Below are 27432 nucleotides of genomic sequence, written 5' to 3'. Positions count from 1 at the left end.
GTTATTTTGACTAGTTGTTTCAAATATTGCCTTCAAACCTGAAGAACTATTCTCTTCAAGCCCATTAAAATGAGTGAAAATTCACGTTACACTGCTAAAAGCATTAATTTCATAGAACATTCATTCCTAGAGTCCCAAGTCAAGTGGCAGAAAATGTCTCCTGGTCACTCAGCAGCATGTCCACACCACAGCTTTACACAATGACACTGAGAATGATGCACGCTGCAAGCCCTGAGGTATACAGGATGTTTGAAGATACAAGTTCCCATTGACAGCACTGAAGGATTTTATATGTATTTATATGTATGTATCCTCAGATCCATCTATATTCATCCACAAACTGATAACCTAGAGCAAGTTACCTTCAAAATGAACCCAATATTTTACTTCATCTCACTCATTCTAAAGAGCTCAGGAAAGTATTAACATACATGCTAAGGCAAGAAACCAAGAACTCACAAACGGGCAGGACATGCTATTAGACAATGTCAAAAGAGCCTGCTGAAATGTTCCCTCTGCTACAGGCTTCTTCCATCTTCTACAAAAATACTAAGCACATCCAATTTCACAGGTGGTAAAAAAAGGGCACAGTTAATGAAAAAATGTGGTGAGATCACAGGAAGACTCCAGCAATTCTGGAAAAATAACCAAACTACATAATCTGCAGCTGAAAGGTCTCTTTCCTGGCATTCCTGCAATAAAGACTAAGGCAGATGTGGGACAATTTCTTCTGCACACTCAATACTATTATGCAGTACTTCAAACATTATGACAATGCTATGTTAGCACAGGAAAAATATAGTATTTAAGAAGTTTTTCCCAGTGTTTCCTTCCAACTCATTATTACTTGGAATGACCAACATACTTTTGTCATTACATGTCTCAGCTATCTCCAAGAAACTGAGTTGTCTCTAAACAGTTCAGATGATCCCTATTTTACCTGTGGACAAATAGCTCAAACAAAACCAAACTAAAATAACAAAAGTAAACCATTTTGGATAGTTGAATAGTGTTTAATTGCTTTTTGTTTTTAAGGTCTGCTAAATTTTATTTAGGGACTATGAGGAATGCACCTGTTTTGCTTATTTTGTTTTGGAGTTGGTTTTTTTTCTGTTATTGGAGGGGTTTTGTTTTTCTCATTAATACAACTCTGACCCATCTTATTGGATCACAAACATATATTATGTGTGCAGTCCATCACCAAAAGCAAGCTAATCATACACCCAAATGCACACGGATTTCCGCCATTCTATGCTATATCCAAAATACTTACTTAGAAATCATACAACATTTCTTTCAGCTAAATACTAGCTTTAAACATTTTTCAAAATCACCAGGGAAAAAAAAGAGCATTCAAACAAGCATTAGATACACTGAACTTCTGTTTCAAACTTACGGTGCAATAATGGCTCTTGCAGGTCTTTTTGTGGACTGTACTTGGGAAAGCCAACCTTCTAGCTGTGCATTCAGCTGGGGTCCTGTGAAGAGACATGGAAATACTGAAGCCATAAAAGAACTTAACACATCTCAAAAATTCACAAATAAAGCTTGAAAGTCCAGCAGATTTAAAAGTCATCTTAAACATTCAAAGCTGGGTTTAAATCTAAAAACAAACCAACAGAAAAAACCACTACTCCAAAATACCCAATGCAACAACAAAAAGAAACCCCAACCCTGTAAAGTTGAAGGTTATAGCAGGAAAGTTTCAACCTGCTGGTCTGGGAAGTTCATTTACTGCACATCCAAACACACACTTATTGTTTCCTGCTCTTTGGGGACTAATGAATACACCACTTCCATTTGAAAGAATGGCTGCCGATTTCAAGAGTTGCTAACAGATGACTGTTTCCTCTCATAAACAAATCTGCAGAACTCAGAAGTAAAAAGTTATGATCCTTATCAAGAGAGCCCAATATGAGAAGATGACATAACACAAAGGCCAGACACTTGCATGATAGCCAATGACTATGGTAATAAATCATTTATTAAGCAAGTATAAGAGCATAATACAAAACACTGTAACCTGGAAAATGTGTAAATGCACGGGAAAATGTTAAATGCTTATTCTAACACCTTAACTTATGGTCAATCAATATATACTACAAGTACATGATCACTTAGTCTATATGAACTTTGATAACTAGCCAATCCAGAATTTAAATTTTTCTAAACTAAGTTCTGTACCTCAGCAAGTAGCAAATGTTCTTAATTCAATCACCTGACAGATGATAAAAAAGCTTTCTAGAAAAACAACATTAAAAAACCCAAAACCAAACAAACCACATTTGATTATTTCCCATCACAAGAAAACTTTCTGATTTTAAGCTATACTTCAGGAAGCAAGTCTGGCAAATACAGTACAACATTCTTTCTCATTAACAAACACTAAACAAGCTTTCAAGAAAAACTCATTCAGCTGCCATTGTTACAAATAACATAGCATTAACAAAGAAAATAGATGCACTTTTTTCAGCTGATACTATGCTTTTGATAGAATCCTATGCCAGCAGAGTTTATCTGTAAAGTATGGTGCAGCAAGCTGCTTTTCCTCTTCCATGCACATTGCAGATCTTTGTATCTTTCCCATGCAGGTGTTGAACTACCAACTGGCAGCATCAGTCAAAATCAAATTAACTACCTGAAGCCATTTCACAGACACATTCCAAACAGCCCTGACAAGGGCTGACAGCTCTCCAAAAGGCTGACAAGAAGCACAGAGAATGAAAGAAAATATGTCAACTTTTGCAGAATCCAATCAGTCTCTGACTGAGAGACAGAGTCAAAAAGTTTTCCCTAGGAAATGCAGGTTGTGAAGGGTAGAGATGTTGAAGCCACTAGTTTTTATACAAAACTTAAATCCATGTCTCATTGAAAAAAGACAACTTCTGTAGTTCTGAAGAGCCCTACCTTCTTACATGAAGTAAGTGAACAAGTGCATCATCATTTTCCTAAGCCTTCTATTACACCTTGAAAGCCTTAGTTACTGTCTGCAACTTTAACAACGTGAAAGAGTGACAGAGCAAATGCTGTCACTCACATAATACAGCAACTTTGTGAAATTATGAAAATGTTATAAAAATTTCACCACATACCAATTTTGTTCTGCTGCTTCTGTTGCTTGGGGAAATTAGAAAGAGCTGATGTGCTATAGAGATAAGCACGATGACATCTAAGAAAACGGAGGCTATTGGAAAAGCTAAGTAAAAATAAACAGGTCTTTATTTTCACCCCCCTCCTAAGATAATAGGAGACTAACAAAACAGTACTCTTACCATATTACCACTTTTATTTGTTGTATACTTCAGTGAAGAAACAAATCACCTAAAAAATGTTGTCACTTCCTAATTCTCCCAAAATATGTAGAAAAATAAAATACTGTCTGAATAAATACTTTCTGAAGCTCATTAGGGGGACACTTTTTTTTCCCCAACACTGACTACCCAGACTTAAACATTACTCTGCCCCACCTGACCCGTTCTCCTCAAAGAAGAGGCTCCATAGGCAACACAACTGCAAAAGTGACAGAATTTGTTAAGCCAAGGGGAACTCTTTCCCTGCAAGAGACTACGCATAGCCCTCCTTCATCCCTTCTTTAGCAAGGATTTTTCACTAGGGATGTGGTTAAGACGATTTGCCCTTGGTTGAGATAAATCAGGTAATCTGCTGAACAGTTTAAAAACCAAGGTCAGAACATCTGGTAATATTCTAAAATTCCATGATTGGTCAAATCTGACTAAAATTTCTGATCTTAAAGTGTAGTAGTGGAGTAAGACACCCAGGTTTGCTTAGTTTGCTATTACAGATACACATGCTAACAAAGTAACATTTTCTTCCTAGAGGCAGTAAAATAACAAATCTGTATGACCCAAGGGATGCAACTTCCGTCAGTGTTTACTTAAGGACCAAGTAACACATCTGCTTTCAGATTTTCTTCCTTTTAATGCCAAGTATAAGCTGCCTGTTTAAATAATTAATTTTTATCTAATGTAAACTTTAATTTCAACTTATACTTATCTGCACTACTTTAATAAAATACGCAAACAAATTTCTCCCTCCAGAGGACTAACAGAGAGAGAATGGAGAGTACAACACATCCATGGCCTTTTAGCTAAGGCAAAAAAAAAAAAAAAAATCAAACAGCACCCACATGAATTCACAGAAGTATAGCCTACCTGCAGCTTCCTATGCTTACAAATACTTTAAGGGGGATACTCTAGAACTGTAATTTTCTTGTTACCAAATTAGCACCAACTTTTTCTCTAACTGTTCAGAGAAGTTTTTCTCCCAACTTCTTAAACATGAGGATGCTTAAGGCTAGAGTCAAAATACTTGAATTGGTTATACAAAATATAAATAAGCCTACACTATCACAGCAGCTGTGCTCTGCCATATGGTACTGTATTACAGTACATCAGTAACTTCTTCATAAAGAAGTAAGTTTTATTCATATTTAAATGAAGCTTAACTGGAAAAGCAGTCATCAAGACAATCGGTGAAAATGCATCACCTCAGCTGACCAGCATGGACAGTGAACAGCACTGGCACCCATGTATCCTTTTGCTCTTGTGGTGGGAAGCAAAAGAGGTCCCAGCTGCTTAAGCCTCATCTTGAGAAAGCTGGCAGGATGAGAGCAACAGGGATTTTAAGGCTAACCCAGACAGAAGGGCAGAAAACCTTATGGATGCAATTTCTGGATGCAACAATCAGCATACTTTAGCAGTAAGATACTGTAAGATCAGACCTTTCATTGATCAGAAGGTTAAGCAGCAAAATATGAGCTTCACTGAAGTATGTAACATTAGGATCTGCATTTCAATCCTATGAAGTCAGGTATAAACACAGGTAACTAAAGATTTCTGACCTCTGTGGATATTTCACATCCTGTTTTGTTTTGAGAACCAGCAGAAGTTATGCCAAGGTTTAAAATAATTGTAAGCACAGACTAAGTCTCCACTAGGCAAATTTATGGAAACACCTACAGGCAGCATTTATTCAATTATCTTGCCCAAAAGGACAGCTTATTTTAACAATAAACATTATCCCATCACAAAGCTCTAGAGTAAGTAAGAAAGAATCCTTCCACATTACTTACATGCCATTGTCACCCAGGGAATAATAACACAAAGACATCAACTCAGACAAGTTCAACACCCCAACTTACAGCTGTCATGGTCCAGACTTTATAGGTTAAACCAAACCATCACATTCTTTCCAGAGCCAACCTCACCTTGTCGGTGATGCTATAGTGCTTATATGCCAAGTGTCAACACAATGTAATGGCATTTTGCTCCTTTTCCTGCAGCCAACATTACACATAGAAAACATACTTATTCAGACTGGTAGGGAAGACTCAGTGTTTGCTCTGAAACCTCAGTCTCAGTGAATACTTTTTTTACTGGAAAAGCATAAACCTCAATCAAAATTTAGAGCAGCATCAGGGAAAATTGCTCAGGTCCACCTTGGCTGCATGTGTACAGCACTCACAGCAAGGCAAGTAATGATGGCACACAATGACAGTAACACTGCAGTCCCCAGCCTTGACAGCTTTTACTTGTCCAAGAATGTCTCCTACCTATAGCAGCCACCTTTGAGTCTTCCACTTTTTTTTTTAACTACCTTTTCCCATTGAAAAGTCTACACTTTAAAAATGCTTCTAATAAATATTACAACATGTGTGGTAAGAAGTAAGTCTTTACTCCTGCAGAGTGTTAGAAAAATCAAAGTAATAGTAAAACCCTGGGGGATGGCATACAATTAATTTAGTAACTGGAATTAAGGGAACACCTTTCTTCACAATTCTGAAGATGGATCTGAAACACTAATTAAATTGTTAGGCAAACTGAAATCTGAAACATGACAGAGGACCAACAGTTAAAATTGCATAAAGTGTAAACATTTCTCAAAAAACACAGACTACACTTGGAAAAAAAAAAAAAAAAAAACAACAAAAAACAAAAACAAACCTGCTTCTCAAAGCAACAAAAGTCAAATCCTTGAATAAAGAACAAATTTTAGCTATGCAAAGACTAGGATTTGTCAGGAATAGAAGGCGATTTCCAACAATTCATATTAATGGGCACATTCTCCACTGCTAGCAAATGCTCTCCTCCAATATTAATAAAATGGCAAAATCTGACTATAGGCAACCCAGAAATTTACCAATGCAAACAAGAACCTGGGGGAAAATTAAGACACAAATAGAGATTACACCAATGCCACTTTAATTCCTATTTATACACATTGTAAGATGGGACTAAAACTGCAAGTAGTGCTTGAACAGGGAAAAGAAAACCTGAAGCCACAACAGAAACACTGAAACAGATATCAAAAACTGCTTTGGTGGCATTTCTTACTTGCATACCCCAGTTCTCCAGTACTCAACTAGTTATTAATTTTCCTTTACTGAAAGTTGGCAGGAATTTAAAAAAAAAATCAAACTATAACACCCCTCAACCAACATGTACCTACATAGCTTCATAAAAAACATCAGTACCTAGGTCATTCAGAGATCCAAACAAATGACATTCTGTTCCATAACTCTGAGAATGATTTTGGCTCTAACACACACTACATGTAAATGAAATTTGTGACAATGTTCACTAAGTGATATTTGCAGACCTATTTTAATGATACCAGAACTATACCAAATATAAAACTCTTTTTCAATTCCAACTGTACAGTGAAAGTTGATTCTATATTCTTTTATTGAAGTATATTAATTTTGACAGTATTTAAGTGATTCAGCTAGAAATAATAGCCTAGAAAGTGTATTTTAAATTATCCCAGTACGCTTTTTCAGTATACAATGCTAAATAATACAGTCTGCATATTAATGCTGTGTTCCATGTTTAAGTCATAAAAGAGTCAATAATGACACATCCAGATTGCCCCTAAAAAGCCTAAAAAAAAATAAATGACCAAAGGGAGAGAGCTATTACATTTTCTATTTAACATTGCAAAGCAAATACTTGATGAATTTGTAAGACACTGATTAGTTGTTCACAGATTGCAAGGCAAGAACTTAAGTTAACAGCTGTATTTGTAATGCTTCAGTTAATGTCACAACATTAAGATTTCACAATCAGTACATTAATTATCCTGCTACTGCAGAAAACTCCTTTCACTACAAGACATCATATAATTATTCAATCTGGAAAAGACCTTTGAAATCAGAGTCAAACCATAAGCCTAAGACCATCAAGTCTACCACTAAACATCTTATTTCAGTGACCCCCACATGCTTTTTCTATGTTTTCCTGGATCTATTTGTCTATGACCATCTACCAACAACACGATGATTCACTACTTCTACATTACATTTATGAACAAACTGTGATGAGTTATTCCAATTTCGGGGAGTATGCCAGGGTTCTTGGCATGCCACAGTAAACCACTTTTATAGACTCTTCTATGGCATAGAGAACATCTTTCTTAACTCCTAGTCTGAACCACACAGAGTCACATGATTCTCTTCTGACCACTTCAGCTGCTGTAGAGACTCATATTCAACACACTAGAGATGAGATTCTGCCCTAAATTAAGGTGGGATGCAGCCACTCAGGGTCAATGAACCCAGCAGCAGCATCTGTCTCAGAAACCGCGGGCAGCAGTCCTGGGGAATGGATTACATGTATACAGCAACGTCATGGCAAAGCAGAAACAGCTGTAACTGATGCACACACTTTCTCTAATGCTGATGAGAAGTTCCAGCTCATGCCAACAAGCATACAAATGCTGGGATTACAGCATTATTCATTAAAATGAACAGTCATTCTCACATCACTCCTCAGGGCCCCCAAGCCCCAGAAGGTACAAATGAGAACAATTCTACTATCTAAGAATCACACTGCTATTGCACCTTGAAGCTGCCTACCTCACAGAGCTACTAAAAGAGTAAGTGGGTTTTGACATCAGAATAAAACAGTATTTGGTACAAAGGCAGTGAAAAAGCATTCATACTGATTTTACTGGGGATTACAAAGGAATAGAAGGGGCTGCAAATGTGCGAAAATAGTGGCCAACTTAGGGAAATGCAACTTCTAAACTGATCGTTCATGGCACACAATTGCCTTTTCATTGATTTTCTGATCTGCTGAAGTTCTTCAAAGCATTTTACTTTCCTGCTGAACTACACACCATCATGTAGACTTCTGCCCAACAGACAAGGCTGAAACATGGCTGGCTGTACAACAACCAGTTATTAGAGAGTTCTGGCATTTCTTGTCCAAACAAGTTAGAAGTTTAATCCTTGGAAATGGCAGCAACAAGATGTCAGTGCCTACCTCCTTTGGGATTATTTTGCCGACAAGCTAGGGCAGCAGAAAACTCTAAACACAAGTGCACCATTAAGTCTAAAGTCTCCTCAAATATTTACTGGCCATTTACTTGGCTCATCATAAAAAAGAGCACTCTAGACAATGAGCACAATGGTGTTTCAAGTCTTTGACACAGTAATTACTCTGCCAACTCACATTTGCATTAATAAGCTTATGGAAATTAAGGTTCTCCTAGTTCCAACAAGTTGGCACAGGCTAACAGCACACCTCTAGCCACTATATTTTGGTCAGGGAAAGCAGAGAAATAAGCCCTAACTAATACAACAACAAGATTGTTTTGCACGGCAAGTTTCACATCATTTAGTATTGTTATTCACACACACTCTCAATTTGATTTTTACTCCTGTGACCTGGAAGAGCCTACTAAAAACCTTTATGTTTTACTTGCATGATCATGCCACTGACTGGGGAAAAGTTGAAACAAGAACTCTTATCACACACATTAATAAGGAGCAGCACAGCATTCAGTCAGCACTTCCAGGGGCCAGACAAAAGAGACCAGCTATGAGCCCATAAGCCATGTTCAGCACCATAATACATCCCACATGTCATGACATGCTACAGAGGAAAAAAAAAGACACACATAGCTAATGTTTATTCCTATTTCAGGAGCATATGGATTGATCTCCTACAGCAGTAACTGCCTAGCACTTACTGAATCTACTCATATCAAAGTAAACACCCCTATCCTACATACAGTCCATGCTTAGGATAGCATGTCATTTCCATTGCATTTAATCTGCTCTTTTGCATCTACAAATGTGTCTACCTGCATTCAAAGACATTGAAAATTATGCCATTTTTGTTTCAAGTTGTCCTTAATCTTCCTCTTCTACCTGCTGGTTAAAAATCAATTTCTCAAGACATCTGGATACTAGGTGGTTGAATTAACACAGCAGGACTGGGACTTTCTTCCAAAAATAAATGTGAGTGTACTACTTTTCACCACAAAAGAGCGATTTTTTTTTTTTAAACAATCTACATGACAGCAGTGCTGTGTGATATTTTTATTTACATTGTATGCTTTTATCTAAATTTTGCAGATGTTTTCAGTGGCCAGCATATACCAAGCTGGTAGTCCACAAAAGCAATGGCAGGTCATATACCATTAACTTTTTTAAAAGCAGACATGCATATCAAGCTCTGCAAGTAAAGAACAAGGTTGTTTAGACCAGTGACCTACTATCAGCAATAGGCACAGCACAGTTTCCGTTTGGAAGCTTGGCTGTAAAGCTTTCCATGCTTAGTGGTGCTGCTAAGTAGGAGGAGGAACAACTGACCAACTTCACCATTCTGTTTGCTGCCAATCAAATGCTCCAGAGGTATATACCTCAAGTTCATTAAGATGTTGCATTGACTGATGTGGAATGAACATGAATGTGGAATTCTAGAGGAATTAACTTTCCTCTAGAATTCTTGGTATGTGCAAAGATTACAACCATTTTTTAATTAAAAAAGTTGAAATTGTCATACTGAACTCATCTGCTGAAACTTCTTGAAGACCTTAATTTTTAGATTTTTTTTTGTTACAACAGCACACAATGAAGAACACATAGGAAGTCAAGTGCTATAACATCATGGTGAAGTTCATCTTCCACTTCTTGCCCCCTTCTCAGCTTCACTGAGTAGGAAGCAGTGAGCTTTCTCCCTGCGACCTAACTCTCCCTCTAATACTAAGTTGTTTTCTTAGATGAAATATTCTAACATGTGAATACATCTGGATGTGCATAATTTCCCAGCCGGTCCAACCTGCTCTACAGTATTCATTAGCATCATACAAGTAGGTGGTGTATTCATACTAGAATGGAGTGCACATTTATATTTTCCAACACAGAAATCTAAGCAGTGCACATCCTATGGCTGGAGAAAATGATGAAGCCATGGTCTATTTTCAGCTGAGGCAATTGCTGCCCCATGGAAATGAGCAGCCTCTAAAGACAAGAAGTGACATTTCTTTCAAACCCTCCAAAGTTCAGGATGTTGTGCATCATCTGGATGGTGTGTTGATGCTTTAGCCCTAGGAACCAGGCACCTCAGGATACTCTACCACTTAAAATCCATATCCTCACTAAACCCCTTTAAAAATTATTTCAGATGTAAAGATTTTGGATGTCTCTATTAAAAAAAAAATCACATTTCTCATTAGCCTTTCAGATGTGTCATCTTAACTACAGAGCAGGATGAGGGTAGCCAGGGCATCCACTAACCCTGTGTGGTCAAACTCAGCTCTGTAGAAAGAGAGCATTCTGGAGGAAACGGGAAGCTTAAATACTAACTAGTTTATATATAACACAGCAAATCACTTCTGGGCCGAGATAGTAGCGCGAAGAACGGAGGAGGTAGGAGGACTTGAAAAGATAAACCCCAGACAACCATGGGAACACATTGAAGAACTATGATAATTCAAACTAATCCCTGCCTCAGCTCCAGCCTTTAAGTTGTGCAGGCTGAAAACACATGGTAAAATCCACTTTCTTCAAGTAGTACAATTTAGGAGACCATGTTACAAGTTTGAGGTAGCAGTTGACATGTGAGTCTGGCCTGAAATACAGGAAGATTTTAAGTTAAATCCACAATGAACACATAGCCTCTTGGTCCCCATTTGCTTTCTCTCAAGTTTTGATGGATTTTCCTAAATGGCACACAAAAAGAGCTTTCAAGCAATAAATAATAGGTAGCCCTTGTCTTGCTGAACAGGTGTAATTCCTGCTCTCATATACCCAGTGCAAACAGCAGAAGAGAGTTCTATAGCAAGACACATAATATTCCTTGCTCATTTAAGGAAAAACATTTCCAAAATCCCCAGATTATGCAGCATCAACCAATTACCCCCACCATACATACTGTAACAATTTAACTTGTCACAAGCACAGCTGTCATAATTCATTATTACAACATGATTCAGTTTGGTTGGTGTTGCAGAGGACAGATAGATATGATTGTTATCTTAGCTAGCCGAATGTCACTTCTACCCTTGGATGAATCCTGGAGTGAAATGGACTGTTCCATCCCACCCCGCAAGAGATTGTGGCTCATCCCGCACCTCTGTACCTGCCCCTAAAACAGAGTCTGTAACCCCATTGGCCCATGCCTTGTCCCAGCCCACCTGGGAGCCCCTGAAAAGGGGGCTCTGAGCGGCCATGCGGCCTCTTGGACTTCCTCCCTCCTCCCCCTCTGGGGCTTCCCCTCTCCTAAACCCTCCGTTTCTCTCTCCCCTCCCCCGTCCTCCTAAGCCCAGCCACGTGCTACGCCTGAGAACACGAAGCACGGGTCTTCCTACACCCCCAATAAACCTCTTTCCTCAAGAGCAAGCTTCAGAGATCTCTGCCTCACTACACCCCAACCGTGCAAAGGAGCCTAATCATCCCTCAGGTTGGTTGTTTTGTTTTTTCATGCAGTGTGTCTGGGCAATCATCCCACTTCGCCTCAATAAGCAATTGCCAGAGGGCTGCCCAAAAGCAATGGGAGTAACATGCTTTTCGATGTCCTACTACAAACAACTTAGTACTGGCCAAACTAGTCACACACACTTACCAGAGTAGTCTAACTAAATTATGTACTGAATTTTCACAGAAAAGAAACCAGTCAAACACAGTATCCATGCCTCTTAAATTATTTTTTAAAATTAAAATTCTTATTTGCAAGTATCCAGTAATAACTTGATATGAAGTCCAGTACCAAACAAACTACAAAATTTGTGTGTAAGGTCATGTAGCCATGCCATATCACAGATCAGTTTTCTGCCTTACTCATAAATAAAAATATATATTGCAAGACCAAGGTGATTACCACAAAGCTCTGATATGCTGATGTCTTTGCACATGGTTAAATCTATACCTCTGACATGATTTTGTACATTTTCCGTGAATGGAGTACTACCTACCTTCCTAGGTCATTTGAAATAAATGTAGTTGCAAGCTGTACAAAGATTTGAGGCCAGTTTTGTAACAGACAGAAGAATTATGTTTAGAATATTAAGGGCAGAAGGAAAACAATCATCCTCTATTGTCTCAAAATGCCTACCCAATCATTTGAAGCCCAGCTACTTATCACACAATCCACCTCTTCCTGTGTTACCCTCCTCCCTTTCATTTTTTGCCTCATACCTCATTCATCAATTTATGGAGGTGAGGGGAAACCACATCTATTTTAGCCAAGAGAAGCGTATGACTTTTCACATTCAATTCTTCTTAGATGTTAATTTAGGATCCTGAATGCAACGCTTCATTGTTTGATTTGGTTTATTTTCAACTGTACCCCCTATCTCTCTGAACTGCTCATTACGACAGCCTCTTGTTCATCTAAGCTCATTCACCTGCAGTTTTGTAATCATCTTTACTCTGAGGGCCAGTGAAAGAACATCCCTTACAAATCTTATTAACAGCTCTGAAAAGACAAATGTGCATCCTTTTCATAAAAGCGGTTCTGCCCCAAAACCGAACAAAATTTATCTCCAAACATATGTGCTATCAAGCCTTTTTTTCCGCGTGGGCGAGGGGAGCGGTAGCTCGCCCTCCAATGCACCACGTTTTTCTTCTATTCTTCTTCTGCAAGTATCACATGTTTAAATGGACGGAGCCACTCTCCGCTATTGCTTAGTAACTTTTCACTCCTAAAGAAAGCGCTAGGGAAGGAAAAATAGAAGGTTTGCTCGGACTACAAGAAGAGAAATAAATCTCCCTATTTTCATACCTCGACAAGAAGTAAAATAAACCACCCTATTTTCACACCTTTCCCCTTGCCTTCTAACCTCAGGCGGGCGGTATTTTCTCACGGAATTAACAAAACAAAACAAATAAACCCCAGGAGCAGTTGAAAATACGGAAATCCGTCCGTGCGTTCCGACCGAGAGCAGTACTCGGCACGAAGCACAGCCCCGGGCCGGCTCAGCCCCGCTGCCGTGGCACACGGAGCCGCGGCGAGGCACGGCTGCCGGGCAGGGCAGGCACACGAGGCGCAGCCGGGGGCTCGATGCATCCCCAGCGACGGCCAAACGCCGGGTTCCGCCGAGAGGCGCCGCCGCAGGTCCCCGGGCGGGAGGAGAGGGACGGCGGCGGCCGGCAGGTGCGTTCGGGGCGCCCCAGCTCCGCCCGCTGGCCGCGGCGGCCGGGCCCGGCAGCCCCCAGCCCCCCGCCCGCCATGTGCCGGCAGAGGCGGAGCCGGCGGCCCCTCCCCGCGGCCGGTGCCGACCCCGGCGGCCCCAAAGTGCTGATTCAGCCCCCGTCGCCCGCTCCCTTCTCCCGGCGGCGGTACCTGAGGCAGTGTACCAGCTGCCGGCGTGGCTGGCCTCCCGGCAGAGCACCCGGTTGGACATCTTGGAGCCGGAACCGCCTATGGTGTTCGGGGGGGGCGCTGGGGGACGGGCCCGCCCGCGACGGCGGCGGCAGCGGCGCTGCTCCCGCTGCTCCCCCTCCTCCCCCGGCACGGCCCGGGCCCCGCGGGCGGAGGCGGCGCTGCCGAGGCGGCGCGGGCCGGGGACGCGGGGCCGGGCGGGGTCGCGGAGGGGGGACGCAGGGACAGAGCCCGAGGCCGCCGCCGCCGCCGCCAACTCCGCGCCGGCGTGTGGAGGGGACGCGGAGAGAAGGAGGCCGCGGCCGCAGTTGGGTTTGACCCCGCTCGGCTCCCGTGGACTAAGGACGGCGGCGGGCGCCGCGCCCCCATTGGGCACCAAAGCAAAAGCCTCATCGTGATTGGCCGCCCTCCGCTGCCGGCCCCGCCTACTGCTATGACAAGTGTACCACCGCCCCGCGGAGGATGGGGTAGGGGGCGGGGCTATGTGGGTGAGCCAGGCGCTGATTGGTCGGTACGTTGCCATGGTGATGGGTGGTTTGCGCGCTGATTGGCCGGGCCGTGTCTCCGTGGTGGCGGGGCAGATTCCGGGCGTGGGTCAGGTGAGGGGAGCGGGGCGGGGCGAGCGGTGGGAGCAGCGCCAGCAGCGCCCCGTCCGCCCGGTACGGCCGCGGGGAGCACTCGGCAGCTGGGGGGGCTCGTGCGACGGGGCCCCGTTTCCCGGAGGCATCTTTGGGAACATGGATTGTGCTGCGCTGGGCCTCCGTGTTTCCGAATTAGGATCCTTCTCTACGCCTCGCTGCCCGTGCCGTGACGCTCGTGGCAGCGTGGCAGGGAGCGAGGGCCATGGGAATATAGCTGTGTGGAAGTCTCCGGTTCTTCTTAGCTTAATATTCCCCATTCCTTTATGTTTTTTTAATTATTATCTGGTGAATGGACTGCTGCCATGGAGACATCAAGCGTGGCTCAAAATAGGTAAAGAGGCAGAACTGAAAAGGGGAGTATTGCCGGTACAAAAGGGGGAAGGGAAAGAGCAATTTGAGCCGCTGACGTGAGAGATGCAAGCAGCAGAGAGGAAACCACGACAGGAGAGATGATGAAGGGCTACAGACATTAAGGCCTTAAAGGCAGACTGGGCCTTTGTGAGGTGGAGCACGTGTGGGCCAGGTCAGGAAACACATTCTCCTCCTCCCTCTTTGTCATAGAATTCTTCGAAAAGTCCCCCAGGCAGTTATAAATGCGTGCGAAATACGGAGGTGTGGGGGATTGTTTTGGTTTTGTTTGCTTGGTTTAGCTTTGGTTTTGATTTTTTTTTTACAGTTAAGTGAGGGGACAAAGGCATTATTCTCAGTATGTCTTGGAGATCAAAAAGGCTCATGCTGCAGACATGGCAGGTCTCCTTTTTATCAGTGAGGATCCTCCTCTGCACCCATGACACTGCCTTGCCACTGCAGCTGAGGGGCAGGAAGGACTGGGATCTACAATTAATATTTCTGATGGGTAGCCATGAGGAAATGGGCCCCAATTATCCCAGCAAATGTCTAATGTTTTATGAAGCCTTCACTGCTCTACATATCCTTACAGTATGCTATTGTTATTTTACAGTGTCTTCAAAAAGGTTAACACAGATTATAACTGCTACCTAGACCGAAACAAGCACCCTACCTGAATGTTTTAACATAAAACCATATTAATAGCTGTGATACCCATTTGTACCTCTCAAATAGTTTACATAAATTTCAGTAGTAAGACTAGTTCCTGAAGTGATCCTTCAATAAACTAATCCTAATCCTTCAATAAATTTAGCGATTTCATCAGAGGATGAATTTTACTGTGGGAGAAAAATACATGTTGTGATTATATACTTTAAAAATGGGTCACATCAGAATATATTCAAGTTATTGATACACCATTATCCCACAGTCCATCACCAACAGTTAGAAGAGGCTGCTAGGAGGAACATTTTATTATAAAACATAATTTTTAATTATGTGGTATTATTTTCTATCACTTAGAGGAAAAGCTTTTATTTTCTCTAAGCATTTCCCTTTCAATTAAATTAAAATATAAGAATTTCTGAATGGTAATCCAGATGGTTTAGTAAGTAAAAACATTTTATAGGTATTTTCTTCTGGGTGAACTTTCTTCAGCAGTGCTTTTTTCCTCTTCAGCTTGTCTTAAAATTCCTTAAATATATTTCTTTTTGTTGCTATATAACAGGCTGGATTCCTTTTCTCTTTATGCTTCTTTTTTAAGCTTCCTTCTCCCTTGCTTTCCTCATTACCCCTTCTTTCATTGTGTGTACTTTTACCTCTCCAGACTAGGATGAAGTGTTTACATGACCATGGCATCCATGTAGATGCAGAGGAGCACTACAGCTCAGTGTTACCAGGTCACAGAAAGCACAGCCTTTCTTTTTGCTAATTCTTAAATTGTAGTATGTGCCACAAACACTGTGCCAGCCAGGTGAGTCTTTGCCGTTCTCTGTTATCAATTAGCACTGTCAGTCCAGAGCCCATGGAAGCTGAAGAACATCCTCCAGTTTTTGCTTGTTCCTGACAAAGCTTGTCAGCCATAACACTACAAAAGCAACTTCTGTCATTTCCACTGCTAAGGGTGACAGTAGGATATTAATTTGTACCCTATCATAAGTGATCCTAATACCACTGAGCAGTGTTTAGTGAGTTGTGGATTCCTGTTGGTAACTGTCCTCTCCTGATCAACTGTCTGTGTAAGGGCTGGTGATGTGCTCCCTCAGTACCACCTGTAAATGGAAGAGGCAGAAACAGAAAAGCAGTTAGCTCTTCAAGAAATGTTTGCAAAACGCTGTCAGGCACATGGTGTGAGTCTTGGGGTGTCCTGTGCAAGGTGGGAGTTGGACTTGATCCGTTTGGGTCCCCTTCCACAGGGTGGGATCCCACTGATGGCAGTGCTGGGCCTCTTGGTGCTCAGGACATGGAGTATGGAAATGTTCTAGCCACAAACAGAGGAACTAGGCTGAGCTTTCAGTGGAATGATGTGAAGCATGGGTTCAGTTGGGAGATAATCCTACTTCATATACAATTCTTCCAAGCACTGTTTGTATGGGGAACAGTAATGGGAGCACTTAACAGTTCCAAGCTGTTATTCCAGTCATTTTTCTCTGACATGCAGGAGAGAGCTGACACAATGCATGGACAATACCCCAAGTTTGCACACCCTTAAAGCACAGACCTCTGCTGCACATGTGTGTCTGTTGGCAGTTTGTTCCTTACTTGGAAGAAAAGCATGAAGGCACTGGCAAGTGTCCTCAACATGCAGGGTTTTTCTTCAGTAACACCCTGTGACCAGCTGGGATGGAAGGTTTTCAGCTGGCCCAGCTTTCATGGTCTGCTGCTTTCTTGGTTTTTGCTCTCATTGTTCTGTTACACGTGGTTCTTTCCTACGGTGTTTTTCACAGAGCTCTCTTCCTGTCCCCTCCCTTCTCAGGAAGCTGTTCACTGTTACTTTAGGTTTTTCTATTTACAAACTGTTGTTCTGCATCTGAGGAACCTGCTGTTCCTACCAGTCCTTCCTTCTACTGTTAGAAGCAGACACCCCCGCCTGACTCCCAGCTTCACAGTCCTTACAAGGGAAATATCTCCACTTCATGTGCAACATAAGACCATCTGAGATAATATCAGTAGGTAATTATCCATCTTGTAAATACTTCTCAACCACCCAGCAGTCTTTTATCAATTTAGGCTCCTCTTGGAAAACAGGTTTGTAGAAAATTTCAGGCTCCGGCACGGTGTGGATGGATAGAGGCAAGAGATCTCTCAAGGCTGCTCTTGGGGGATCAGGTTTATTGGGGATGCAGAAAGGTTCTGCCTCGTGCTCCCAGACACAGCACATGGCAGGGCTTGAGAGGGTGGGGGAGGGGAGAGACAAAAGGATGCTCAAGGAGAGGGGAAGCTCCAAGAGGAGGGAGGAGGTTCCAAGAGACCGTGTGCCCCTCGAAGCCCCCTTTTCAAGGAGCTTCAAGGTGGGTTGGAACAAAGCATTGGCCAATGGGGTTACAGGCACTTGATGTTTTAGGGGAGGGTACAGGTGTGGGGTGAACCGTACATCTTTTGGGGGGTGAGATGGAACAGTCCATTTGACCCCAGGACCCATCCATAGGCAGGTCCGTCTGGCTAGCTGGGAGAACCATTCTCATCTTGGCTGCATTATCTATGGATAATCATATTTATCTATCTTCCGCAACACAGGTCTGTTACACACAATTGCAAAGCAAACTTTTGAGAGCTAAAAGCACATTTGGAATAGGAATATGTCACATTCCTAGTCAGTGTTGCACTAGCATTGATGTAAACTGCCCCATAATTAATTATTGATGGTACATTTACATTTGAAGTCCTTGCTTAAAAATATTTGAATGCGAACATTGGCAGAAATGGTGCTGATAGACTTTTCATCATGGTAAAATGCCTCTTTCTGTAACAACTGGCATTCTGTATTTCTGTGATCTATGCTATGTAGTCACTCTTAAAATGAATCCTGACTATGAAATGGCATAGGGAACACAAGCTAAGGTTTGGCTAAGAATATTTTTTATGTAAGTAGTACAATGATAAGAATATATCAAAACCTCCACTCTATGAAGCATGGTAGGCATAGGAATTTTTCTCATGTTTCCTTTCCAACCTAGGAGTTTCAACTGCTTGTATCTTTCAGAATTTTTCAGATTTTTCACTTGTTTGAAAGCAGGTCTTTTATTTCTAGAAAGTCTGATGGGGAGAGAAAAGTTTCTTTGATCAGACTGCTCTTACAATGGTGACAGCACCTCAGAAACTAAAATGGATTGCTCAAAGACATACTGAGTTTGGAGACAGTCCTTGATAAATCAGAGGAGCAAAAAAACCCACAGGATTTGGCAAGTCAAACTGTAATTTTAGGTGGTAACAGGCTTCAGAATAGTAAGATATAGAATCCTTTAATCAGAATTGTTTTTAGTGGGAAATCCTTTCTTCTGTCATTGTTCCCTTCCAGGTAAATGACAATGTTCTCAGTAGAAGCAGTTAAAAAGGCACACTTCAAAATACAACATATGACACATATATAATTCTTTCACAGTTACTGAATAGTAACTTCTGGATATTGGAGATCTAAAATAGTAATCTTGAAAGGCATGTTGTCAAATAAACTAGGTATTCCATTTCATTATCTACTCAATTCTACTACCATTTGGAGCATATACTCAGCTACTTGGGGTAGTGAACACGAAAAAGATAATTAAAAAAAAATAACGGCTTTCAGCTACTTAGCAGCAGCCTGTCATATACCTAACATTGCCACCTTCAAGCTTTTACTCTAAATGTATTTGTATTTCAAAATTAAATACAATTTATCTTGAAGCTTTCAGAACCATTATTTCCTGTGGAAAAACAGTACCACTTTCTAGATTAAATTGGGATAGCAAGCATCTGTCAAGTCTCTTCACAGAATTTTCATTGTAGTGAAGAGTTTAAAACAAGTAAATGCATTTAAAATTCAGGCTTTATCATTACTTTTGTAACTGAAAACTAGATAATACAGGTATTAACTTGCTACTTATTCCTGTTACAGAATATGCAGATCTCAATCAGTAAAACCAATTTGACAAGTAAAGGAAAATGGTTGTGTTTATCATACCTTGTCATACCTTCACAAGAATCACTAAGATTTAATTCTTAAGAGTGGTGAGTTCACTGCTGCTAGTCACATTGCAATTTATTTCTTAGAAGAGACTACCCAGAAAAGCTGCTGTAGTAAATCTTCTAACACCATCACTATGAGAACATGGCTTTTTTCATTCTTTTGAATTAAATCTCTAGCCTAGATGGGAAAATAATAGCAGATGACACCACATACCAGTGACACCAGTGGCTGAGTAGACGGCACGCTGGCAGGGACAGCTTCCCTTAGTACTGGGACTGATGCTTTGAGATTTCAGGTGAATGCAAGAGCTATTCAGAAAGCCAGAGCGTTTCAAGTTTTGTGCAGCTGCTTGACAAGTGTTAATGCGAGATAAATCTGACTGTATTTTGAATTCAGGTACAAATATCTAAGAAAATTGCTTTGTCTGGGGAGGATTAGGAGTGAAACTGTTTCTTTTTCTTTGGTCTTGCACAAATTTTCAACATAGACACTGGGGACTCATTCCAGAAAGTCAAAACACTGTTAAAATCCTTTCAGTATCTTTTTAGTGTCACTGATGGAGACTGTGTTCACTACAATGCAGTAGAATTAGTAATTTCCTTCCAAATTTTGGTACATTTTCCAAAAGATAGCTTTTAGGCTTGATTTAGGGTTTGCAGGCTTCTTTCAATTTTTGTTCCCCACTCTTACTGCTCTTAGTCTGTACTAATTTGATGTTTCTATTTTAAGATACTAAGATGTATGTAAAATAGTGAGAACCTTCCTACTAAGACTAAAAGCAAGACCTCAGTCCCTGCAAGTTTTTAGACAATTCAACTAAAGCAAGCAATATTATGTATTACAAAACTCTTAGACATCACATCTTAAATAATTTTGTTTCAGCTGAATCCAGTACACTGAATCCAGTCATAGGAGATCAATGACAAATGCTAAAGAGCACACCTCATTAATGTACCTATGTGAGACACTGGATGCTGTCTGGAGGGTGATCTGTTCCACTGCTGGATCTCACAGTTTGTTTTAACTAAATCCATTTCCGGCTGTTGGAAGTCCTCTCTACTTAATAAATAATTTTTAATTGTTCTACATTTGTTGGCTTTCTGTTTAGGCATGTTGCACTGGAGGGCTCTATATAAAACCCAATTAAGTTATATAAATTATCAGCCATGTGATTCTTGTAATGAATTGTTCCCCTTTATGTCACACATTCAGAGGACATAGCCCCATGGAATTATTCAGACTTTCATCCAGTAGTGCAGTTTCAGTACTTTATTTTGAAAATCTCTTAATAGCTAGTTTAAAACAAGAGAACAATTAAATGTAAAGTGTTCTTTATTAAATAAACTCAAAATATAAAGCAAATTGTGCAGTTAAGAAAGACAACAACGTGGCTAAAGGATTTTTACAGCAGAAAACAAATTGCAGCAAATGAGCATTTCAAGTCTAGCAGCCAAACTGTCCTCATTTTTATGGAGTTAATTTCGGTCCTCAAATTGTGACTTGTTTTTTAAAAGATATGCTGCTAGAAATTCAATGGGATTGGGTGGTCTGCAAAGAAAAAAAAGTAAATCAAAAGCAATTATTTTTTATTATATGAAATTAGGTAGCTGAAGAACCAATCACCTTCCCTTAAAAGCAACACAGCTCTTCCCAAACACTTCTAAGCATTGATTTAGGGATGACCAACTACCTAGAGTGACTCTGTAAATTTCCAGTTTATGTCTAATGAGAAAGTTTTTAAAAAGAGGTCTCAGTCATTGTGGGTTCAATGTTACTAAATTGCTAGAATAGTTACATACCTAAAACTACAGTCTGTAAGCATAAATACTGTATATACATAATTGGATATGACATGCTATTTAAAGTAAAACTCAATTTCTGCTGTTTTTGTCTTTCTTTTTTTGAGTGGTTATTGTGTAGCTTAGTGTATTTAGAGTTTTTTCATGGTTCCTCACAACTGACACACAACAAATCTTCAAGTTTGAGAAGTGCTTGCAAGTAGTCAATAATAAACACTTTTGATCACTGGCTTTAGTCTGTAGTTTTTTTAAAAATAACTCCTCCAGCTATACTGTGTGAATCCTGCTAATCTGGATTCTGTCCACAGAATAAATTACATACTTATTCCATAGTAGGTCAAACCACAGGTCTGGCAGCGAGCAAATATGCCTATAAAGAGCACAAAAACAAAAATATGCAGAGATACTTCTCAGGGCCGTCCTTTTGGCTTCTAAGCATGTACCAATTCTTGAGCTAGCACCCTTAATAGTCCTGGGTGGATTCCTCTACAGCTTTGACCAGTTGCTTCTTGAGCACAAATAAAATGTTAATGTCCTCAAGTGAAAGCAAAAAAATAGCTTAATTATGTGGCCTGTGAAGGATCAGCCCTTTTGTTAATTATGAATTTGCTACCTGCTTCATTTAATTTGAATACTGTATCAGAAGAGATAGTAAACAGACCATCCCAATTCATCATCTCTGTGCTGTTGTAATTTAACAGGCTCTAATGTTTGTTCACAGAAGCCTCTTTTCTAGACATCTATTCAGTCACTCCATATACAGATAGCATTCCATACTTATGACCACCTTGTCACTCTCACTTTTTCACAGTCTACAAGAATACAGGGAAATTACACATAATTTTAAAAATACAAGAACATCACAAATTAAAATAGTGATATTATGCTTGTTTTTACCACTTTCATTTTAAATCAGTTTTACCCCTTCCCTTTCTAAGTCCTACCATTCAGAATTTATTTTTGATTAAAGCAGTGCATTGACATATACATGCAACAGTTTAATGACATTTTCCCACAAGGGTAATTTTCAGCTCAGAATCTAACATTTTGTCAGTACTGTTTTTCACTACCCTCCAACGTCCACAATTTTATGTTTACTTGATTTCAATGTCACTTTCTGTCAGTTTAATTTTTTCATTTCAGTCTTCACAGTTTCATGAAGTTCCTGTGCAATTATTTACAATTTATCAACTTAAAAAACAAACAGAAACTGAAACCTAAAACTCCCTAATCTATTTGTAAAACTTAGTCTTATTAACTACTTTTGTCAGCTTGACATTTCAAATTCTTATAAATTATCTTTTCCATTATTCTAGTGTTGAACTTGTTTCACCATAAAAATTCAACATTTAATTCTACCCTCTATCTTATATCTTCCCATCAGTTCCTCATCCATATAAAGCTGTTTCCTTTAATTCCAACACCAACTAACTCTCTTTAAAAGCCAGTAGTGAATAACTAGCTGAAAAACTTTTTGGGAATTTAAACAGACAGACTGCATCATCTTCATTCCTCTTTATTGCTGACTCCTTCAATAAACTCCAAGACACTTAAAAGTCCAGACAAAAATTGTGTTGACCTCCTCCCAAATATGTCATTTGCCCATATGCTCACTGTCCTGGATGGTAATTTCTACTGAATTCCAGGCATGATCATTAGATGTACTGAGCTGTTCCCTGAACATTTCTATATCCCTTTGGTAAAGAACTTAGCATCCACTAGTTATTTTCCTGTTCAATTTTGAGCAGTAGATTATACAGCAGAGCTGACAGTTCAGCATTCACATTCCTGAGGGTTTATTATGCTCAGCTGAACAGACAGTTTGCCCTGGCAGGTTCATACTATTCATATTTTACCTGTTCCCCAACTCCTCCTGTCAATGATCAAATTTCACTTCTGTGATGAGCCCCCATAAAGAAGATGGAAAAAAGGCAAAGGGATGGGAAAGAGAAAGGGAAGGGAAAGTGAAGGGACGGAAAATGTTTGCCTGTTACACAGGTATTCAGAGTGTAAGGGTGGGGTATTAATCCTGGGCTGTGTTTTATTTTGAGTCAGCAGCAGAATTCCCAATGATGTCTGCTGAAGATCTGCACATCCCTCAGGTGTGCACATGGGTGCCTAATTTTGCTTAATTAGCTGTCTTAAATTGCAGCTTAAATTCCCAACTCCTTTTGAAATTCATACATTGTTGATGTTTTTTTCTGACTGTAGGTGCCATGATGCAATTATGGTCACCTACACCAGCTTTTAATTGTATTATTTCAATTTGAGAGATGGTTACGGTTACATGCAGTACAATTTGCCACTAGTGAGGACACACCAAAAGGCTAGAAATTAGTTTTGTTAAGAATAAGACCTGTTTGCTGTTATGGAAGGATACCTTTCTACACTGGCTGGTAAAGATAGCTGGGGCACCTCAACAGCATAATCTTTACTTGGAGGATAAACCATTAGTTGACTGCTTACTCTCTTGACAGTGCAGGCTTAGCCACACCCTTTAGAAAGTATTTTAATCTCTGACAAAGATGCATGTCATGCCTGTTTGTCTTTCCTTCTCTTAAATGTCAAGCAGAACTGTTTATAATTCCACATTACAAAAATCTTCAGTACTAGAATGTCCTCTTGCCTTGCTTCTCTAAGGTGAATTACATGATAAAATTAATAACAAAACCCCTCCCATTTTTCCCTCTAAAACTTTTGCAGTAGCATACCTCATTGGGAGAACATGAATTCAACAAATAACTTCTGTTGTGCCATGTGTGCCTAAGTGAGGAACCCATCCTGCATGATCAATCACAGTAATTCATGGGTTCATGAATATGTTATAATGAGGACCTTACAAGGAGCAAAACCATACTTGGTGTGTGAGGCCTAAAAGGTGCTGCACTGCCCAAGTTTGAGATCTACATTTTCCTAGTAACCGAAGGATTACAGAAGAATCTTACCTCTCTTTTGCAAGAACAGCAAGTCCCTGTAGCAAGATAGGTACAACTGTCTGATCCAAATAGGCACGTGTGGGTAATGACTGAAGATCCACCTTCTGCTTTGATGTTTTCTCGGCATTTAGTTTCTCATTTTCTACTATCCTCTGAAGTAAAAAAAAAAAAAAAAAAAGGGGAATGAACATTGGTAATAGGGTAATAGCAGCCACATCTACTTTGAAGTGTGTGTGCAAAGTACCCATTTCTGCAATTCAATGGCAATAATTTCTTTACATCTTTCAAGAATATTTAAGTGCATATTCTTCCTTCCACAAAAACCTAATCCAGAGGAACTTCTGTTAAATTCCTATGTTTTGGGGAAACACTGTTTAGAAGTTGTAAGTTTTCTACAAGAGAAGACATCCAATCCCAGTATTTTTTATTTCAGCTTTTGCATTCATTGATTTGAACTCTACACCATTAAGACAGGAATGACTACCAACAAGAGTCTCAGTTAGATTTGCTCCTGTACATGTGTGCTCTAACACAAAATAGTAAAAGCACAAGGAATTCAGGTAAAGCCTGACAAAGGCGACTCTGCTAAAGTCAAGTACTTTGTGAGTGTACTCAAGTATAGATGGACACTTCAAAGAAAACATATGCAAAATGCTTCCAGGTACTTTTAGATCAAAAAGTGCTGAATCAGCTCACACCATTAACTATAACAGAAAAGTGATACCCTCCCACTGCCAGTAAACCAAATGTACTCAGTGCAATGTACATAAATCTACTGGCACGGGACCAATGTGTTATGATTCTGTAGGAACCATGGAAGCTGAGGCATAGAGACAAGCAGTTATCAGAGAGATGAGTCCCAAAATATGTTTTAAAATTGCTTCTGCAAAAGCTTAGCACAGAGTAGGAACTTATAATAAAGGGAGACTGAAGACTTCTTTAATAAGAAGAGTAATAAATGCCATAGAGTTAGGAAGTGACTCTCCCAGTCTACTCAGCATAGGTTGAGCCTAATGTGGATGGATTTTTTTGTGCCATAGTATATATCTGTATCTCTCACAGATAGCAATAGAACAGATAATAATCATACTTCAAAAAAAAATCCTGACTTATTAAAAGGCTCATTATTTACTTCAGTACCATTTAGAACAATGGAAGTAGCAAAACAGAAAATATATTTACAGCCATTTCCCCCAGGGACAGGTACTGCTTAGCTCTGTTGAGAATATTACAATTTCTGAAGTCAGACTCAAGAGTCAACATTTTTCTCCTAATCACAAATGTGACTTCCACTGCAACAAAATCTTTGTTACCTCTACATTTTCAGTGAGGCCATATTCAGAATGAGGATTTTCCGGAACCTGTAAAATAACATATGGTTAGCAAAGCTAAAATTCTCCTTTTACACATGTAACATAATGCACGTAAAACATTTATTGTAATACCTGTGGCTGTCCCTCCATAATCTGTTCTCCCTCCATGATTTCAAATGTGAAATTTGATGGACGTCCAAGAAGATCTTGGAAAGCAATAAAAAAACTGGTCAGTAAGCTGAGATGAAGCCCATGTGAACGGAGTGATATTGCATCACTTGATTACTAATGGTTACCAAGGCACAATTACTAGAAAGCAGAGGGAGTTGCTCCGCGCTCCCCCCCGCGCCAAACTTGAACTGGTTTCTCCCGCACGCAGAACCGAGAAGCGTCTTTTAAGTTTTGCCTACGTCCGCTGAAGAGAGCAGTACTGGGGTTAGAAAACACAGCCCTCATCCCCGCGGGAAGCCGGAGACATCCCTTAACCTCCCTCATTCCCTCCCGGCCGTGCCCGCCACAGCGCCCAGAGAGCCCCCGCGGGCAGGGCCGTGCCGGGGCCGCGCCGCCACCGCGGGCCACGCGCGGGCACCGCCCCCGGCCGTGCCCCGGGCACCCCGCGGGGGAGAGGCAGCCCCGCCGCAGGGCTCTCACCGCCGGTCGGTCCGAGATGGGCGGCACACCGGGGTGGGCGGCACACCGGGATCGGCGGCACACCGGGAGCCGCTCCGCCACAACCGCGGCTGCTGTCGCGAGTTGTTTTGACGTCAGTGAAGCGGCCGCGCGGCCGGCCCCAGGCGCACCGCGCCTGCGCGGGCCCCACCCAGCCCCGCCGCGCGGAGGGCGGAGCGGGGCGCGGGGCGGGAGCTGCTTTGTTGCCTGCTCGTTTCCAGGGGCTCTATGGGGAATAAAACGCGCGGGATGTATTCCTGGGGTTTTGGGGTACAGCAATGTGCTCGTAATCATTACGGCTTGGTTTTTGAGGAGGCCGCTGTAGTGTTCACGAAAAATAACATTGCTGAAGCTAACTTGGGTCTGAAAGTGGGGTTTTGTTAGTGAAATAGCCCACCAGAGCTGCGTAGTGTGTTTGGCGCAAAGGTGAGTGAGGACAGTGAATTTCCCCTCTGTTAACAAAATCGCAGCTGCTCAGCTTTCCCCAGGGATCAGCTCCAGTCATCCTGTCCTGTTTGATGCTGTCAGGAAATGGAAGAGTCTGCTGCTTCTGTAGCTGTTGTGCTGTGACAAACTATATCGGTGTGTGAACATCTGCACCTGACCGTTTTGTTTTCTTTTCACTAGGAATTAAATTTTAGCAAGAACTTCTTGATGAGGTTCTGAAATCTTCTCTAGAGGAGACTACCTGATTCAAAACCTGCCTGGGTGCATTCCTGTGTCACCCGCTTTTGATAACCCTGCCTTGGCCAGGGGGCTAGGCTAGATGATCTCCAGAAGTCCCTTCCAACCCTAATGATTATGTGAATTCTTTGTCTGGAAGTGTGATTTGTGCTAGAGAATTAAAATACCTTAAAAATATTTTGGGTTCAAACTGACAAAGATGTTTCGTTTCTGTAGGTTTGGAGTTTTGGGATGTTCTGGTTTGATTTGGGCTTTTTTTATTCATTTGTTTGAGGTTTTTTTAGAAAATAAACAAATAGACAAAAATAGGTCTACTTCTTTTCCTGTCTTCCTGTTGCAGTGATGACGATGCATAGGAATGATCTAGTTGATGCTCCTAAAAGATTAGTGAAATGGAGAAGTAACATAAATTGCCATGTTTTCAATAGATTCTGCTCTGACATAATCATCTAGTAGTGTTAATAATGAAGTGTGTGTACATAAATGAATTTGAAACAATGTTTGCAGAACTGACAATGTTACCAGTGTCATAAGCAGGCTCAAAATCTAGTGCAGTCACAGATTTGATACTCAACTGAAGAACTTGGAATTAGAGCAGAACTGTGTCCTGTGTTTATATATATTTTAGTGCCTAGTGCTGGCAGACTTACCTGATGCCAAAGAGGTGAGGTGAAAACACTGAGATTTCTTTACTAAAACTTAGAAAAGGAATACAAACAAATTCTTAATGTGAAGAGGTATAAGCTTT

At 40.8% G+C, this 27432-nt stretch overlaps 2 protein-coding genes across 3 annotated transcripts in view; both read right to left on the bottom strand.

Annotated features, from left to right (window-relative positions):
* The window catches only part of MEMO1 (mediator of cell motility 1), a 29357-nt gene extending 15679 nt beyond the window's left edge, over positions 1-13678 (bottom strand). The window contains exons 1-2 of the mRNA XM_021545463.3: positions 13590-13678; positions 1397-1478 (exon numbers count right to left, since the gene is read on the bottom strand). Coding sequence (XP_021401138.1) covers positions 1397-1478; positions 13590-13650 — 143 coding nt within the window. The 5' untranslated portion in view covers positions 13651-13678. The remainder of the gene's footprint in view (positions 1-1396; positions 1479-13589) is intronic.
* A 6859-nt stretch (positions 13679-20537) lies between these two features.
* Positions 20538-26100, bottom strand: DPY30 (dpy-30 histone methyltransferase complex regulatory subunit). Of its 2 annotated transcripts, none has more exons than XM_085576964.1 (5): positions 25983-26100; positions 25464-25537; positions 25332-25379; positions 24028-24170; positions 20538-21452 (listed from the first exon to the last, which is right to left on the bottom strand). In XM_085576964.1, the coding sequence occupies exons 2-5, from the start codon at positions 25497-25499 to the stop codon at positions 21350-21352; spliced, it is 330 nt and encodes a 109-aa protein (XP_085433090.1). In that variant the 5' UTR covers positions 25500-25537; positions 25983-26100; the 3' UTR covers positions 20538-21349. The 2 variants fall into 2 exon arrangements, with proteins under 2 accessions (XP_085433090.1, XP_021401140.1); XM_021545465.4 differs by having other exon boundaries at positions 20538-20831.
* Positions 26101-27432: the final 1332 nt, after the last annotated feature.

This window comes from Lonchura striata, chromosome 3, assembly GCF_050655825.1.
Source record: "Lonchura striata isolate lonStrDom1 chromosome 3, ASM5065582v1, whole genome shotgun sequence".
In the NCBI taxonomy this organism is placed as follows: domain Eukaryota; kingdom Metazoa; phylum Chordata; class Aves; order Passeriformes; family Estrildidae; genus Lonchura; species Lonchura striata.
This window is presented reverse-complemented; position numbering and strand designations above follow the sequence as displayed.